Genomic DNA, 16,393 nt, shown 5'->3' with positions numbered 1-16,393 from the left:
AGATATGAATCCATATCAGAATATGAAGATATTCTGAGATGGATTAGTGAGGACAGCGACAGTCAAGAAGACTTTAGTGATGAAAATGAGCATGAAGAAGACCCTGTTCTATCATACAGGGATATTAGTTCCAGTGAATCTGAGGAATCTACTGATGAAGAAAGCAACAATAATACGCAGCCTGTTACAGATAACTGGAAGATTTATCGTGATGGCGATCTTATAAAGTTCCCATATTCCGTTACACAACAGAGATTCACCCTTCCTCGAAGTTCCTCGCCAAAAACAGAACTTGAATATTTCCAGCTGTTTTTCACAGATGAACTTTTTGACAAAATAGAGACTGTGACAAATATTTATGTAGCGGAAAAAATACAGAAAGTCACCCCACTAACAAAATACTCAGTATGGCGCTACTGGAACAATGCTTCACCAGACGAAATAACGCCAAAGAACACCTTCATATTGAATATGGCTCTGAATTTGAAAGCGCAGTTGGTTGACTATTTTACTGAAGAATGGCTGGACAAACCCCCATTCTTCAAGGATGTTTTCTCTCGTCGCCGTTTTCTTCAAGTATTTTGGATGCTCCATTTAGTTTCTCCTGTCACAGCTCAAGGGGGTATACGTACCCGAGGGAGCAAGGCGAAAAATGTTAGCGAGTATATTGACAGTAAATGCAGAGATCTATATGTACCGGGAAGAAACGTGGCGATAGACGAGAGCACAGTAGGTTTCAAAGGAAGAATTCAATTCAAAGTGCTACAATCCAAAGAAGCCTACAAAGTGGGGCCTGCAAATTTTTTGTCTACGTGATTCAGAAAATGGCCGTGTGTTTTCTCATGTTCCCTATTACAGCAAGACAACAACGGAAACCTCATTCACCCTGATTTGCCATTTATGTCTCGCATTCTTATTCACATGGCACAAGTTTTGCAAGGCCAAACCAGTGGTTCAGGCTACCACATATTCGCCGATAGGTTCTATACAAGCCCTCAGCTTGCTTGAGAATTGCATAAAATAAAAATGCACATTACTGGAACAGTAACGGCCTCTCGGAAGCATTTTCCAAGCGACCTGAAAAAGAAAAAACTTCAGGAATATCAGTTCTGCGCCTATCAAAGCCATTTAAAAATGACGTGCCTCTCCTTCTACGACAGGAGGGTAGTGACAATGCTTAGCACGTTCTTTGGCCCTCAAACGCAATTGATCACCGGTTATCGGAAGAAACAGCCTGTGCACTTTGAAAAGCCGACAGTAATTTTAGAATATACAAGGTTTATGGGGGGGGGGGGGGGACAAGGCTGATCAGCACTGCGGATGTTATGCATTTACAAGGAGGTCCTACAAATGGTGGAAAACGTTATTCTTCTGGCTGCTGGAAGTTGTGGTTGTGAACAGCTACATCCTATACTCATTGGATAAAAAGGAGAGCGGAGAAAAAAATGCAGGCACATCTTCCCTACAGTAGAAATCTCATCATGCAGCTTGTAGGCAATGTGAGGAATAGAAACTCAAGAAAGAGAGGAAGACCTTGAGGAACGACTAAATGGAAAGACGCACTTCATAATGCAAAACCCCCAAAAAACAAACAAAGGATTGTATAGTCTGCAGCAGAAGAAATGAGAAAGGGGGAAGGAGAGAAACCACCTTTTACTGTGAAACATGTACTAGGAAGCCTGGACTTCATCCTGCAATTTGTTTCAAAAAGTATCACACGTAGGAGATGAGCGAGTATACTCGCTAAAGGCAATTGCTCGAGCGAGCATTGCCTTTAGCGAGTACCTGCCCGCTCGAGACGGAAGGTTCGGGTGCCGGCGCGGGGGAGTGGTGAGTAGCGGCGGTCAGCAGGAGGGAGCAAGGGGAAGAGAGGGATCTCCCCTCCGTTCCGCCCCGCAGCTCCCTGCCCGCCGCCGGCACCCGAAACCTTTTGGCTCGAGCGGGCAGGTACTCGCTAAAGGCAATGCTCGCTCGAGCAATTGCCTTTAGCGAGTATACTCGCTCATCTCTAATCACACGTTAAAAAATTATAAGTCTAAATAAATAAAAACATTTTAATTTATCTAAAATTGCTAATAAAATCATTAAGTTAATTTATTTGTGTGGTTTTCTATGTTGTTGTTCCAAGTAATCCACCAACCTCTTTCCCGCACAAAATAAATTAGAGCTGGGGAAAATGCATGTGGCAAAAAATTGGATTGTAAAGGGTTAACCCTTTCCAATCCCCCTGTCTGACGTATTCAGACATTCTGATTGAAGGCTGTACAGCTCCGATGTCGGAAGACATCCGGCTGGGTGTTCATACTGTGTATTACTGGCTGCTCTGTTGTCAGGGGGCCTCTCCAGCATGTCCCATACTGCAGTACTGGCTCTAGCTAGCAGATGGCGCCATTGTATAATGGCAGAAAGAGAAAACTCCCTAGGAAACCCTGAATCCAAAATCGGATTGCAAAGGGTTAAGGCAAACTAGATGCACAGCTAATTAGTTTACTATAATTGCTAAGCTTGTACTGGTACGGATATGCGACTCTGATAGCAGTGATCCCTGGGTCTTGTATTGCAGACAGAACAGCTGGGGACCTCCTGCTGCATCCAGTTGTCTCGCAGTCCAATGCAGATGGGATCTTTGGTTTCTGGGAATGCATCTCTTAGGATAAATATAGTTTGTTTGCTTTTTTTGCCAGTTTTGATCTAAACGTAAGCCAGAATAAAAGAGGAGACGTTTGGTGTCTTATCTAAATGAACTGTATTTTTGACCCTGTTTTAGGTGCTCTTTGCTACATGGAGATAAAGAACTATTCTGAAGCTTTGAAGTGGTGCGATGAAGGCCTACAGATCAGTCCAACTGAGAAGAAACTTTTAGAAACCAGGACAAAAGCAGATAAACTCCATGTAAGGAAGAACCTGGCAGTCTTACTGCTGGACTGGTTATCAGTTAAGTATAAGGATTAGAGATGAGCGAGTATACTCGCTAAGGTACATTACTCGAGCGAGTAGTGCCTTAGCCGAGAATCTCCCCGCTCGTCTCTAAAGATTCGGGGGCCGGCACGGGTGACAGGTGAGTTGCGGCAGGGGGGGGGGGGGAGGGAGAGAGAGATCTCCCCTCCGTTCCTCCCCGCTCTCCCCCCGCCGGCCCCCGAATCTTTAGAGATGAGCGGGGATATACTCGGCTAAGGCACTACTCGCTCGAGTAATGTGCCTTAGCGAGTATACTCGCTCATCTCTAATAAGGATGTGTGATAGTATTGTGCAATTCAGCATATTTCAGCATCTAGTGCATTAAATGTTAAGATTCTAAGGCTACTGGCACTCTAGAGTAATTGCAGGCTACGCCTGAGAAACTTGGGCACAAGTTGTATCAGACAGCACACGGGCACAGGCACGTTCTATTTTTCATCTGTGACAATGGACTGTAATAGGACATGCTATGTGTTTTTTCACTCAGACCATGGATCATGCGAAAAAATGTCCATGTGTATTGCTGTATCATCGAGGGAACCAAAAAATGTAAAATATAACCTTTATTAGGAGATAAACTAAAATACGTGAAGGCCCCGTTAATTTATTTTATTTTAATAAAACCTCTATTAAACTGTATGGCATTCACAATTGGTTGCTTCACTTGCTTGAATATGAATATATATATATCTCTACTGTGGGAGATTCTCTATGACCCTGAGGGTATCTGTCACTATTTGTAAGATAACTTATAGTGTTTACCACTGATTATGCAAAGTGGTGTCAGTGACATGTAATATCCTCAGGTCAATTTCAATGATGAGCAATCCCCTCATTCAAGCAGAAACTATTGCTAGAGAACCTGGTAATTAAATAAACATCCACCTGGCCAACACTTAGTATTGGTCTTGGTAGGATAAAATACCAGGTTCTGTTAGAAGAACCAATCGGAATCGTTATAAAATGGAAGGAAAATCTGCATCTGATTTCTTGTGCTGACTATCTTCCCTTTTAACGGCAATGTCGAGCGCCGCTCATATTATATTTTACATTTTTTGGTTCCCTCGGTGATAGGGTTTACGAATCTATAGGGAATTTATTCTGTTTCGGTGACTAATCATGTGTATTGCTGACAAGAACAGCACACAGCCTGAAAATATGCTAGTGTGCCATTAGCCTTTGGGTATATTCATATTGCACTTAATGTATACTCAAGGAAAACTCATGGCATATACTTTAAACATTTACTTTGCCCCCCATTCACTTGACAGTGTCCATTTTCCTACATCGGACTGTTTTACATCAGTATACCCTACACTATTCCACCTAGAAGCATCCTGCTAAACATAAGTATATTGCAGAGTATCCTTTTAACATGATAGCCAGTGGGCAATATATGCCAGTGTATGCCTATACAGTGGCATACATCAAAGGTATACACCAGGGAATGCTCTCCACCAGCTCACATTCATTCCCTATACTCTTTGTAATCTTTAGTGTAAACGTCCTAAACCTTTTATAGGCCATGAGCGACATTTATGCAATAGAAGGTGTTGAGCCAAGTAGTAAAAGGGGGAAAAATATTAAATATGTCTGATTGGTGCAAAATTCTAGCAATGCTTTGGCATCCCTGGTGCCACAACTGTGTAATGGTATCTGCAGTTAGCAACAGCTGGGGGACCTAATGACTACATGTACCTCCTGAGCCGTTGGTTGAGGAATAGTGCAATACAACAGACAACCGTTTGCCACAATAACAAACATGTCAGATCGGTATTCGAAATGAGCGAGTATACTCGCTAAGGCACATTAGCACATTACTCGAGCGAGTAGTGCCTTAGCCGAGTATCTCCCTGCTCGTCTCTAAAGATTCGGGGGCCGGCGCGGTGCGGGGGAGAGCGGGGAGGAACGGAGGGGATATTTCTCTCTCCCTCTCTCCCCCTCGCTCCCCGCCGCAACTTACCTGTCACCCCCCGCCGGTCCCGAATCTTTAGAGACGAGCGGGGAGATACTCGGCTAAGGCCCTACTCGCTCGAGTAATGTGCCTTAGCAAGTATACTCGCTCATCTCTAATTAGTATTGCAAAGTACGAACAAATGGTGGACAGATTGCAAATGGGGACAATTGATTGTTTGTCTCTTATTGGTATTTAGGGCCACTGAATTGCTCTGTGTTGTTTCTTTGGGTAATATGGAATAAAAGGCTTTCTTTTTGTACAGAGGGCTGCAGAGCGAGATGCCAGGAAGTTGAAGCAAGCAGAAAAGAAGAAGCAGGCAGAAAAGGATTCCCTTTTCCTTGCAATTAAGGCAAGTATGTTAGACATATAAATAGTAAATATTACAGATGCACTATGGATGGCGGATTAATGTCTTAAATCAGATCTCCAGGCTAATAAAGGAAAATCATGTCTCTACCTGGAGATAGCTCAGTGTCCCATTTCCAAAGCTTTATTTCTCAGGTTTCTGAGATGCATTGACCTCCTGCTTACTTTAGAATGTGAATACCTTATGAAATTGTCATCGTTCACCCAGACTACAGTTTAAATAATCCATCCTCTTAAAGACACTGTACCTTTAAAACAGCCCCTGCTCATTTTATCTCATAGCAGGGTGACCTACTCTATTAATATTATAACCGGAGTGGAGAGCAGGTGCAAATAGTGTATCCTACTCTGGAGTATCTGGTCACTAGGTCACTTAAATGAGTACTGTGTAATACCACATTTGTCCTGTAGGGATCAGCGCTTTCCTCTAGTAATATTGGCTCATCACCAGGGACTACAATTTGAAATGGGGTTGTACTGGTAGGACAATCCAGCAAATAGTCCTAGATAAGGAAAACTTTGAGAGTGAGAGGATGATCTCTCTCTGGAATTGAACTTTAAAGGGAACCTATCATCACTTGTGAGCATCATAAGCTAAGTTATGGTGCTCCTAGGGAATGTTCTGAGGTGTCCGGAGATGTGCTTTGCTTACTCAACTGGCTTCCCGTTCCCGAACTGTCACCCCTGAAAGTCTGTGTGTGGACAGTGCAGCGTACAGTTGTGTACGCACATGTATTATTCCCTATAGGAGTAATGACCTGCAGAGATGAGCCTGCCGCACTGTCTGCACACCGACGTCCACAGGTGACAGAGCGCGAGCTGGGTAAGTAGGCATAGCACCTTCCTGGGGCCTGTCTTATGAGCACCATAACTTAGTTGATAGTGTTCAGACGTGATGACGGGTTCCTTTTAAATCTTGACCTCCAATTTACTTATCTGATTTCTCACTGCCTTGGAATAACTCTTTGACTCCTATATTTTTCTCTTATGTTTTCGCTGACTAGTATAACATGTATTGAACTTTTCCTGTAGGATCGAGGTATAAAATTACTTGAAAAAAGTAAAAAGGGAGATGAAGATGAAGATGAAGAAACATCGGGAACAGTGCTTAATGACATCTCCAGTTCTGAAAATGTACCTGGATCACAAGTGGTTTTAGATGAAAATGGCCGACTTCATTGGCCTGTGCTGTTCTTCTACCCAGAACACAGTCAGACAGACTTCATCTCTGCATTTCATGAAGACTCCAGGTAGACCCCTCAGTGTTACAGATCAGGTTGACTAAGGCCCAATGTCCACGAGCGGATTTGATTTGCGGAATCCGCGCGGGGCATCCGCAAATCAAGCCACCTATAGGGAAGTATGTGGGCGTCCGCAAATGAGTTAAAGCATGCAGATTTGCTTTGTGGACCTTTTGGTCCGGAAAACAAAATGCAGCATGCTCCATTTCAGTGCGGTTCCTGCACAGACAACTTCCATTGAAGTCAATGGAAGCCGTCTGATCCTCGGCCCTCCCGGAGCTGACACTGTGGATGGTCTGCGGATTCCGCAAAAAGAGCAGGAGATTTAAAAAAAAAAAATCTGTACTGCGCATGTCCGACGGCGAGCCATGTGGACCATCCATAGTACATATGTCCTGGAAGAATACAGATCCACGCGGACGCCGCCTGCAGACACGGGTCAGATTCTGCTGCAGGCTCCCGTACGCGGAATCCAACCCGCCTGTGGACATGAGGCCTAATGCATTACAGAAATAATTAAGATGTCATACATGTCTTCAGCACAAGGAATGGGATGCCAGAATTCACTGCAGGATATTGTTAGAAGCTTCTGGAAATTTAAAGGGATTTTTCGAAAGTTTGAAAAATTAAAGTAGCTGCAGGAAATGCGTCACACAGTCTGGTGTGTGCTTTGGCCTCTTCCTAGGCCTGTAATGTCATGTTCGTTACTCGCATGGCCCGAGAGCAGCTCCCTTCTATTCAGTTGAATGGGGTTGAGCTGCTATACCAGGCACAGCTGCTATGAAATATACATTGTGTGCCTAGTATGCAGAGAAGTGGCCGCAGAGCTCACCCAAGGGCTTCTGTTCCTTCAGACTGCTAATGCGCAGGTGTCCTTAGCATGGATCCTCACAATCAAATATTGGTGACCGATGCTGAGGACATGTCGTCAGTATCTTACTCGCAGAAAACCTCTTTACTTCCTTAAACCCTTGAACAACCCACTTGAGGGAATTGATGCTTAGGAGATAGCCAAGTATAAGTACTGTCTTCAGCAGTCCCACTGAAATGAATGGAGGAGTAGTGCACATGCTTAAACACCGCCCCCTTCATTCGGGGACACTCAGGACTCCATTGCCAGTGGTCATACCTCCATCGACAAGATAGTTATTACCTATCCTGTGCATAGGTGATAAGTAATTTTTGTGAGACAACCCCCTTAATATATACATGGAACTGCCATATGTATTATGAATATAACACTTAGCTGTGACTTGGGGCTCCTTCACACTGGGGTGGGCGATATCGGACCGTTAATCACAGCTCGATATCGCCCTGGCAATCCATGTGAAACCTGTGGATGCAAGGCGTTTTCACGTGGAAACAGCCTTGCATCACTGTGGGGCTGAAGGAATCCCCACCGCGGCTTTCACATTCTGTGGCAGAGGATCGCGGAGTTCTCCCATTGCTTTCAATGGGGCTGGCGCTGCTGCCTGCCAACCCATTGAAAACAATAGGCGATATCGCCGAAAGAACCTGCTGCAATTTTTTTCGTTTTGTTTTTTTTTTCCATAGCATTGCAACATGGTGCCATCCAGGAAAACCTCGCAAAAGTGAATGAACCATTCAAAAGAATGGGTTTCATATTTGTATGAGATTTGTGCGGCTCGTAATGCATGAATCGCGTACGGTTTTTTTCTCCAGTGTGAAGGCACCCTAAGGGTGCTTTTACACAGGATGATTTGTCGGGTGCAGATGCCCAACAGGCCGTCCCAGCGATGATCGTTCTTGTGATTTTACACGAAAATGACCATTGCTAGTGAATGGAGGTGGCAGGGGCCACAGATTGTTCCGGCCCTCCCTTCTCCATTCACCATAAACAGGCAGTCGTTCGTAGATGGCCTGTTAACCCGGGCTGATCCGTCGCTCAGTTTCTATGCATGCAGAAGCTGAGCGAGACACAAAGTTATCCTTCGCCGTTCAGCCATGCATTTAGAATGCACAATAATCGTTCGGATTCTTGCTGATCGCGTGAATCTGAATGATTTCTCGGCCCGTGAAAAAGGGCGCTTACCTGATCTGTAATAACTGTTTACACAATCAGTAATTCCATGTGCGGGGGTTCTTTTTTTAATTCTATACAGGATATTTTAGACCTACTGTTATACATATATAAGAATATTTATTATGGTTTCTTCCTTTTCTTCTTTAAGATTTATAGATCACCTGAATGAAATGTTCTCACAGGATTTGCCTCAATGGGATACAGACCAAAAATACGTGGCTCACAATCTGGAGGTCAGTACTATAAAGGCAGCCAGTCCTTCAGTTATTTCAGCCATAGGTTAGTGGGGACTACCACGCTTCCTGTGAATAGGCTATAGATGTTTTTGGTTGGTTAACCCCTTAACGACCAGCCCATAGTCTTTTTACGTCCTGCTCAAGTGGGCTTTATTCTCTGAGGACGTAAAAACATGCGTCCTACAGAGAATAAAGCCCCGTGGGCTCTGGACATGACCGCTCCATGCAGTTGGTGCCCACAGGTAGCCGACAGCATGGAGCTGTCATCCTGGGCTGCGGAGACTCCCACCCCCCTTCCTGCCGATCGCAAAAAAGTGTAAAAAAAAGTTTGAAAAGTTAAAGATTCAGCTGCCCGGATGGATCGGATCCATCCGGGCAGCTGAAAGTACTTACCGGGCTTCCCCGATGTCTGCCACGGAGAACGGGTCCTTCTTCTGCGCATGCGCGCCAGACGAATTGCGTCACGCGCATGCGCAGAGGAATGGGAGCCCCGGGGAGTTTTAAATCTCCTGGTTCCCGGCTCCTGAGGGTAGCGGATAGCGGCGATCGCGAAAACGTTGTAAAAAGGTAAACATAAAGTTAATTTCACCTCCCCTCATGGATCGGATCCATGAGGGGAGGTGAAAATACTCATCCCCGGTCCTCAGCGGTGTCCCCGTCTTCCGGGACCTGAGTCCCCTTCTGCGCATGCGCGCCCGATGATTGACATCGGGCGCGTGCACAGAGAGGCTCAGGACCCGGGAAATTTGAAATCCCTCTGCTGCTGACTGCCATGTGTAGCCAAGAGCAGAGGGATGTCACTGCAAAGATGATCACTGTTATCCAATGGATAGCAGTGATCACTTAAAGTAAAAAAAAAAGTGTAAAAAAAGTTTAAAAAAAAAGTTTCAAATGCTTACATTTCATCTCCCCTCACGGACCATATCCGTGAGGGAGGATGAAATTACGTACCTAAGGCCCCCGGATTTATCCGCGGACCTTACCACAGCTTCTGCGCACGCGCCCGTCGCCAAAGCGGCAGACGCATGCGCAAAAGCTGTGGATTGCCAGGATAACTTAAAATCTCCCTGCTCCTGGCTACAAAACTTAGCCAAGAGCCTGGAGATGTCACAGGGGGCCGCGGTGAGCGGTTCCTGATCACGTGTTCGCCGTTATCCAATGGATAATGACGATCACGTAAAAGTTTTAAAAAAAGTTAGTTTCATCTCCCCTCACCGATGCGATCAGTGAGAAGAGATGAAACTTTTTACCGGAGGCCTCCGTATTTGCACCCTGACGTGATCCTCATCCGTGAACTTACCCGGATTCTGCGCATGCGACCGCCGGCAAAATACCGGACACATGCGCAGGAGTCGGGGAGCCCAGGAAACTTAAAATCTCCTTGCTCTCGGCGGCCGTTGGTCGCCGAGAGTCTGGAGCAGTGACGGGTGGCCTCGTTGAGCTGTCCCCGGTCACATGATAAAAAGGTAGTGATCTAACATGGGTCGGTCTCACATGACTGGATAGGAATTACGGATTCCGCGTACGTCTGATCCGCGGTATTACGCAGATCAATCGCATTGGATTACACAATTCCGCTCACATTAGTGGGTTGGAATTGCGTAATCCACTCGCAGAAAAGAGAACGCAGCAGGTTCTATTTTACCGCGGATATCCGCAGCATAGAGCCCATTGTGCTCCGTGGTCGCGGATATACCCGCAGCCCATACGCAACTACCTTGTATACGGGCTTCGGGTACCCGCGTCATCGCTAAGCGACGGTGCGGGAAATACAAACAACAACAAAAAATTTGTACTGCGAATGACCGCCTGTGTGAGTAGGCAGTTATGCCGCAGTACATTATGCGGCCGTACGCAGGGTCACAGCCGGCTCACAGCTGGAATCCGCTGCGGGCCTCCGCAAGCGGATTCCACCTACGGCCGTGTGAGCCCGGCGTTATTCAGACCGCTACCTGTAATACGCAATTTACAAGAAGCCGCGGGAACGCTTGCCTTCCTGCAGTTCCAGGAGCAGCTTGTTGAGCGTCTTCTGTGTGAGACCGCCGCACCTCAGCAAGCTTACGAAGACTCACAGAGCGCCACTTTTTACACCCCATCCCCGCCGCTGAGGTCACGAAATACCCCCCAAAAAGCATGAGAGGAGGGGGGATACATGGTTTTATTGCCCCATGTGCCCATTCCAACCTGCCTCCGTAATTTCCCCTGTCTTCAGACATAAAACGCAGTTTATATTATTACCTTTATCTAATATTTAGGGAATGCCAAAAAATGGGGATGGTGGGGGAGGGGGGTATTTTTAGGAAGTCAATTTTATTTCCATATAAGTGGGCAATGGGGCCTTGAATTTATTCCGTTGTACCCTGAAATCCAACGGGTGCTCCTTCCATTATAGGCCTTGCCATGTTTCCTGTAAGTAGATTAGGGCCACAATGGGTATGTTTCTGAACACGGGACAAACGGGGGTATCCATTTTGGGGTGACCGTCTTCATTCCTATGTACACTGTACAAAAAACCTGTTTTTAAATTGACACAATTGCCAAAAAAATGAAAATCATAATTTTTTCCTTCTGCTTGGCTTAGATTCATTCAAAAAAGTCATTGTACCCCTAGATAAATTCGTTAAGGGGTCTACTTTTCAAAATGGGGTCACTTGTGGGGGTTCTCCATCGTTTTGGTCACTCAAGGGCTCTACAAGTGGGCAATGGGGACTAAATCTCCTTCAAGCAAAATTTCTGTTCCGAAAGCCACCGGTTGCTCCTTTCATTTTGAGCCCCATTGTGCATCCAGACGTAAGAGTAGGGCCACAATGGGTATGTTTCTGAGCACAGGACAAACAGGGGTATCCATTTTGGGGTGCAAGTCTTCATTCATATATGTGCTGTACAAAAAAACTGCTTTTAAAATGACAGACTTACCAAAAAAATGAAAATCGTAATTTTTTTCCTTCGGCTTGGCTTAGATTCATTCAAAAACGTGAACTCAAAAAAGTCATTGTACCCCTAGATAAATTCGTTAAGGGGTCTACTTTTCAAAATGGGGTCACTTGTGGGGGTTCTCCATCGTTTTGGTCACTCAATGGCTCTACAAGTGTCCAATAGGGCCTAAATCTCCTTCAAGCAAAATTTCTGTTCCAAAAGCCACCGGTTGCTCCTTCCATTTTAGGCCCCATTGTGCATACAGACGTAATACTAGGGCCACAATGGTTATGTTTCTGAGCACGGGACAAACGGGTATCCATTCTGGGGTGCAAATCCTAATTTTCATGTGTACTATAGAAAAAAGTCCTGTCTTTAAAATGACATATTTGCAAAAATATGAAATGTTCGTTTTTCTCTTCTAAATTGCATTGACTCCTAAAAAAAAAAACTGTGGGGTTAAAATACTCATGACACCGCTCAGTGAATACGTTAAGGGGTGTAGTTTTTAAAATGGGGTCATTTGTGGGGGTATCTATCATTTTGACTCCTATGAGCCTTTCCAATCTTGGCTTGGTGTAGGAAAACAAAGTGTTCCTCAAAATGCTGAAAAGTAATGTTAAATTTGTACGTCTCCTAAATGGTTAAAAAAAAAACGAAAGTTTTTCCAATGTGCGCCCAAAATAAACGGATGGAAATATATATCTTAGCAAAAATTTCTATATTATGTTTGCACATATTTGAGATATTGCAGTTGGAAATGTGAAAAAAGACGATTTTTTTTCCAAAATTTTCCCAATTTTGGCGCTTTTAATAAATAAACACAAATTCTATCTGTCTTTTTTTTCCGCCTAAATGAAGTACAACATGTGGCGAAAAAACAATGTCAGAATCGCTTGGATATGCAAAACCTTTCTGGTGTTTTTCCATGTTAAAGTGACACGTGTCAGATTTGCAAAATTTGGCTTGGTCATTAAGGCGCAAACAGGGTTGGTCACTAAGGGGTTATCCCCCTATCTAGTCCGCAGTGTGGTGCTGTAAGAATATACATATGTGTGACTGTAGCATATCATGGATGGACTCACTGATTGCTTCATGCAAACTATTTATCTGATCAGTTTCTCGTCTCGTTGTGCAGATCTTCTTTGAAGATGAAACATCTCAGTGCTTCTACCAGGTGGATCCAGAGAGCACCTTACTAGAGGTCCTGCAGCACAGCAGGTGAGAATTGTGTATGAGAAGATTAAAAGCCATTGTGTTTGGGAAAGGATGACATGTACTATAATGCCCATATATACAGTTTCTAGAAATAGTGGTGCTAGTCATGTGACTCTGACTGAACTCTGTAAGTTTACTTATTGCTGTACTGTGACATATTCTTCGCTTTTTCTTAGGTTTTGTGTGAAAGCCGGCACGCCGTCCTTCCTCATTTTTGTGAAGAAATCCACCTTCTGCAAAACCTATTTTTCAGACAAAAAGCGTCAGAGGATACATTGATACGTAAAAGATCTACGAACTCGGAACTGACTCGGTGCAAAGCCGACAGATGAATATAATGCAAGACTTCAGCGCGATATTCAGCTCACCTCTTGCCCGTTGTTGTATGCGGAAGAATCTGCACATCTGAAACATTTACTAAATCCACCCAAAACCTCAGCAGTACAAAGTGAAGACTATTGAGTCCAGCTTCTCTAGCCAGTGGCTTACGGTGGTTGTATGGAATTACAAAAACATGGCCGCTTTCTTCCAAAAATCAGTTCCATGCCTGTCCACCACCTGGTATTACAACCCAGCCCCATTCACTTTAGTGGAGTTGAGCTGCATTACTAAACGCAACTCGTGGACAGATGTGGAGCTTTGTGGAATATAGCAGTCATGTCCATTTCTAACCTTGTACAACCCTTTTAAGCCGGGGGCTACTCTCTGTGACTTCTGTATCACCTAATGGAGCATAAGGAAAGGAAGATTCCATTACATATTACTTCTATTACATATCTCTAATAATTGTGAAAGACTGTGATGTGACGTTACGGACGCAGAACAAGGTTTGACCGTGCTGTGACATCAGAATCGGTTGTTTTAGTAACACAATTGTCCTTTTACAATTTAATTGTTAATGATTTTTTGCTACTACGTAGGTCTGAGGCCACATGTACCCCTGCTCTACCCATACTGGGAGTCATGGTTTTGGCTTGCATATTGGCCTCCTGTAGGCAGGTCTGCTCAAATCAAAAACTCCATCCCTCCATTTTTGAATCTGATGATCCCAAGTAAGGGACTGATCTCTTCTAATTTATTTTTTTTTTTTAAGCTCCGTCCAGGGGCCCCTTCATGGTTTCAGTTTAAAATCTCCAAAACAGGTTCTGTCCCGGGGTGCTATCTTGGTCATTCAGGAACACTGCTGAACAACTACTAACAAGTCTCCATTTCGGCAGGTTTCCAGCATTTTGTGCCGGAAACAACAACGCAATTCGCCATGTTATTTTTTTTCCGGTACAAAATGCCATAAAGAAACACAAACCTGTCAAAACGCAGACTTCTTGGTCTCCATTTTCGCAGTTTTCCTTAGTGGCCAAGATAGTTTCTGTCTTGGCGTGCTGTTTGCGTGATTTTAAATTAAAACCCTGATGGGACCCCTGGATGGAGCCAATAAGCAGGTGCACACGGGCCCTTAGAGAGACAGAACCAGTTTTTTGTTTCTGAGGGTTCAGTCAGAGCTGAACTTTCAATTTTTTTTGTATTTATGCCTTGAAAATAAATCTTATACTGCAGAAAGAAAATTAAGCCTTGGATATAAAAATGTATGAACACAAAAGGTTTCTTTTTTTTTAATGCACTTTCTTCTTTCTGTGAGTTAAACGCCGTCTCCCTGCAGTTGCTTTAGGCTGAGCAGACACAAGGCGTCATTTTTCTGGAAGTAAATCTGCACCAATATCCTTGTGTATAGAGAAAATGCAGGGACTAAGGCACAACCTGATGCTGATAGCACAGGAACGCAGGATTATTAGCCCGACTACTCTGTTTATTCGTAGCATCATCGTATAGACGTGTTTAGAGGCAATATTGCCTCTTCTTCAGTATTGCTGCGTGTTAGTAGAGGTTCCTTGTGTGAACTTGCGTAGGGATACTTGCTGCTACTACCTGATGTGTGCCTCCAGCAATACTGAGGAAGAGGCAATATTGCCTTGAAACATGTACTTTCTTGATACAATATGAGTTTGTGCCTTTGTCCCTGCATTTTCTTCATTCTGACTGCCGTATTGTTACTTACACCCGCCCCTGGGAGTTTGTGGTGTTTATCTGGGTTGGCGGCACCTGAAATCTATATGAACTGGCCTTATCACTACCGTAGTCTTTATTTTTCTACCACCTATGAAAGTTCTAATTACATTATACCCATTTGTCCACTGGGGGCGCTCCGCCCATTTTTTTTTTTTTTTCATTCTATTCTACTGAGCCAAAGACTTCACTTATGGAATTGCAATGAATTTTTCTGCAATGATAATACAGAGATAAGGCACACTGTAGTTTGAGAAATCTGCAACATGCCGAGAGCCTATGGAGGATTGGTTTACATTGTGAGTAAATGAGGTTTGTTAACCCTTTAGTGACTAGCCTGCTTTTTACATTCAGGTCCAAGCAATTGTTATCGTCACATTGCAAGGGCCATAACTTGTTAACATTGCTCTGAGGGCTTGATTTTTTGGGACAAGTTGTTTTCTTTAATGGCACAATTTTTGGGGGGAAAGAGATGGAGGCCTTTGTCAGGCATCCAGCTGCCATGGGTACCCATTGGTACCCTGCACTACCGATGGGTGACACTTTCCCCTATCTTCTGCTTAGATGCTGCAGTTGCTATTAATTTTGGCATATAAGGGCTTAAACTGCCAGAATCTGATGTTTCTCTGCTACTAGCAGTTACAGCCGGAGCCTGGCTGTAGGGCAGCTAAGCAGTTGCCTTAAAAAGATGTATGAGCAGGTTTAAAGCCCATTAGTGAGGTTAGTAAAAAGGATATTGGTGGCCACTAAGGGGTTAACTAACCTTAGGCCCAATGTCCACAGGCGGATTTGATTTGTGCAATCCGCACTGATGATCTGCAAATCAAGCTGCCCATAGGGAAGCATGGGCGTTCGCACCTGAATTAAAGCATGCGGATTTGTTTTGCAGCTCTTTGGGTCCAGAAACAAATCACAGCATGCTGCATTCTGGTGTGGAATCCGTGCGGACGGCTTCCATTGCAGTCAAAGAAAGACGTCCCATCCGCAGTTGACACTGCGGACGGGCCACGGGAAAGCAAGAGTTTAAAAAAAACCAAAACACTGTGCTGCACCAGGCGGCAGTTCCGTACACATTAGCAGTACACGAAAAAAAAAAAAAACACCTGGACAGGTACGCAGGGTCGTTGGCCGTGGGCAGGGTCGGATTCTGGCGCGGGCTCCCATATATGGAATCCGACTCGCCCGTGGACATGAGCCCTTATGCTGTACATTTGTGTGTCATTTCAGGGGTTATTCTGCACCTGGAATGAAACAACAAATATGTCATGCTTTAATACACTTTTACATGTTTATTATATGTACTTGGTCTGAATACCCCAGGACTGTCCAAGTTTTCTAATTGTTCAATCCCCGATTATGGAACTATATGGAATAAAAATACCTGCTATGTAATAAA

At 44.4% G+C, this 16,393-nt stretch overlaps 1 protein-coding gene across 1 annotated transcript in view; it reads left to right on the top strand.

The window, feature by feature from the left end:
* The window catches only part of TTC4 (tetratricopeptide repeat domain 4), a 25,393-nt gene extending 9,000 nt beyond the window's left edge, over window positions 1-16,393 (top strand). Inside the window, exons 6-11 of the mRNA XM_066597571.1 lie at window positions 2,768-2,892; window positions 5,178-5,264; window positions 6,314-6,531; window positions 8,715-8,799; window positions 12,857-12,939; window positions 13,113-16,393. Coding sequence (XP_066453668.1) covers window positions 2,768-2,892; window positions 5,178-5,264; window positions 6,314-6,531; window positions 8,715-8,799; window positions 12,857-12,939; window positions 13,113-13,215 — 701 coding nt within the window. The 3' untranslated portion in view covers window positions 13,216-16,393. The remainder of the gene's footprint in view (window positions 1-2,767; window positions 2,893-5,177; window positions 5,265-6,313; window positions 6,532-8,714; window positions 8,800-12,856; window positions 12,940-13,112) is intronic.

This window comes from Eleutherodactylus coqui, chromosome 3, assembly GCF_035609145.1.
Source record: "Eleutherodactylus coqui strain aEleCoq1 chromosome 3, aEleCoq1.hap1, whole genome shotgun sequence".
NCBI lineage: Eukaryota > Metazoa > Chordata > Amphibia > Anura > Eleutherodactylidae > Eleutherodactylus > Eleutherodactylus coqui.
The sequence above is the reverse complement of the archived record's forward strand: the minus strand, read 5'-3'. Positions and strand labels throughout refer to the sequence as shown.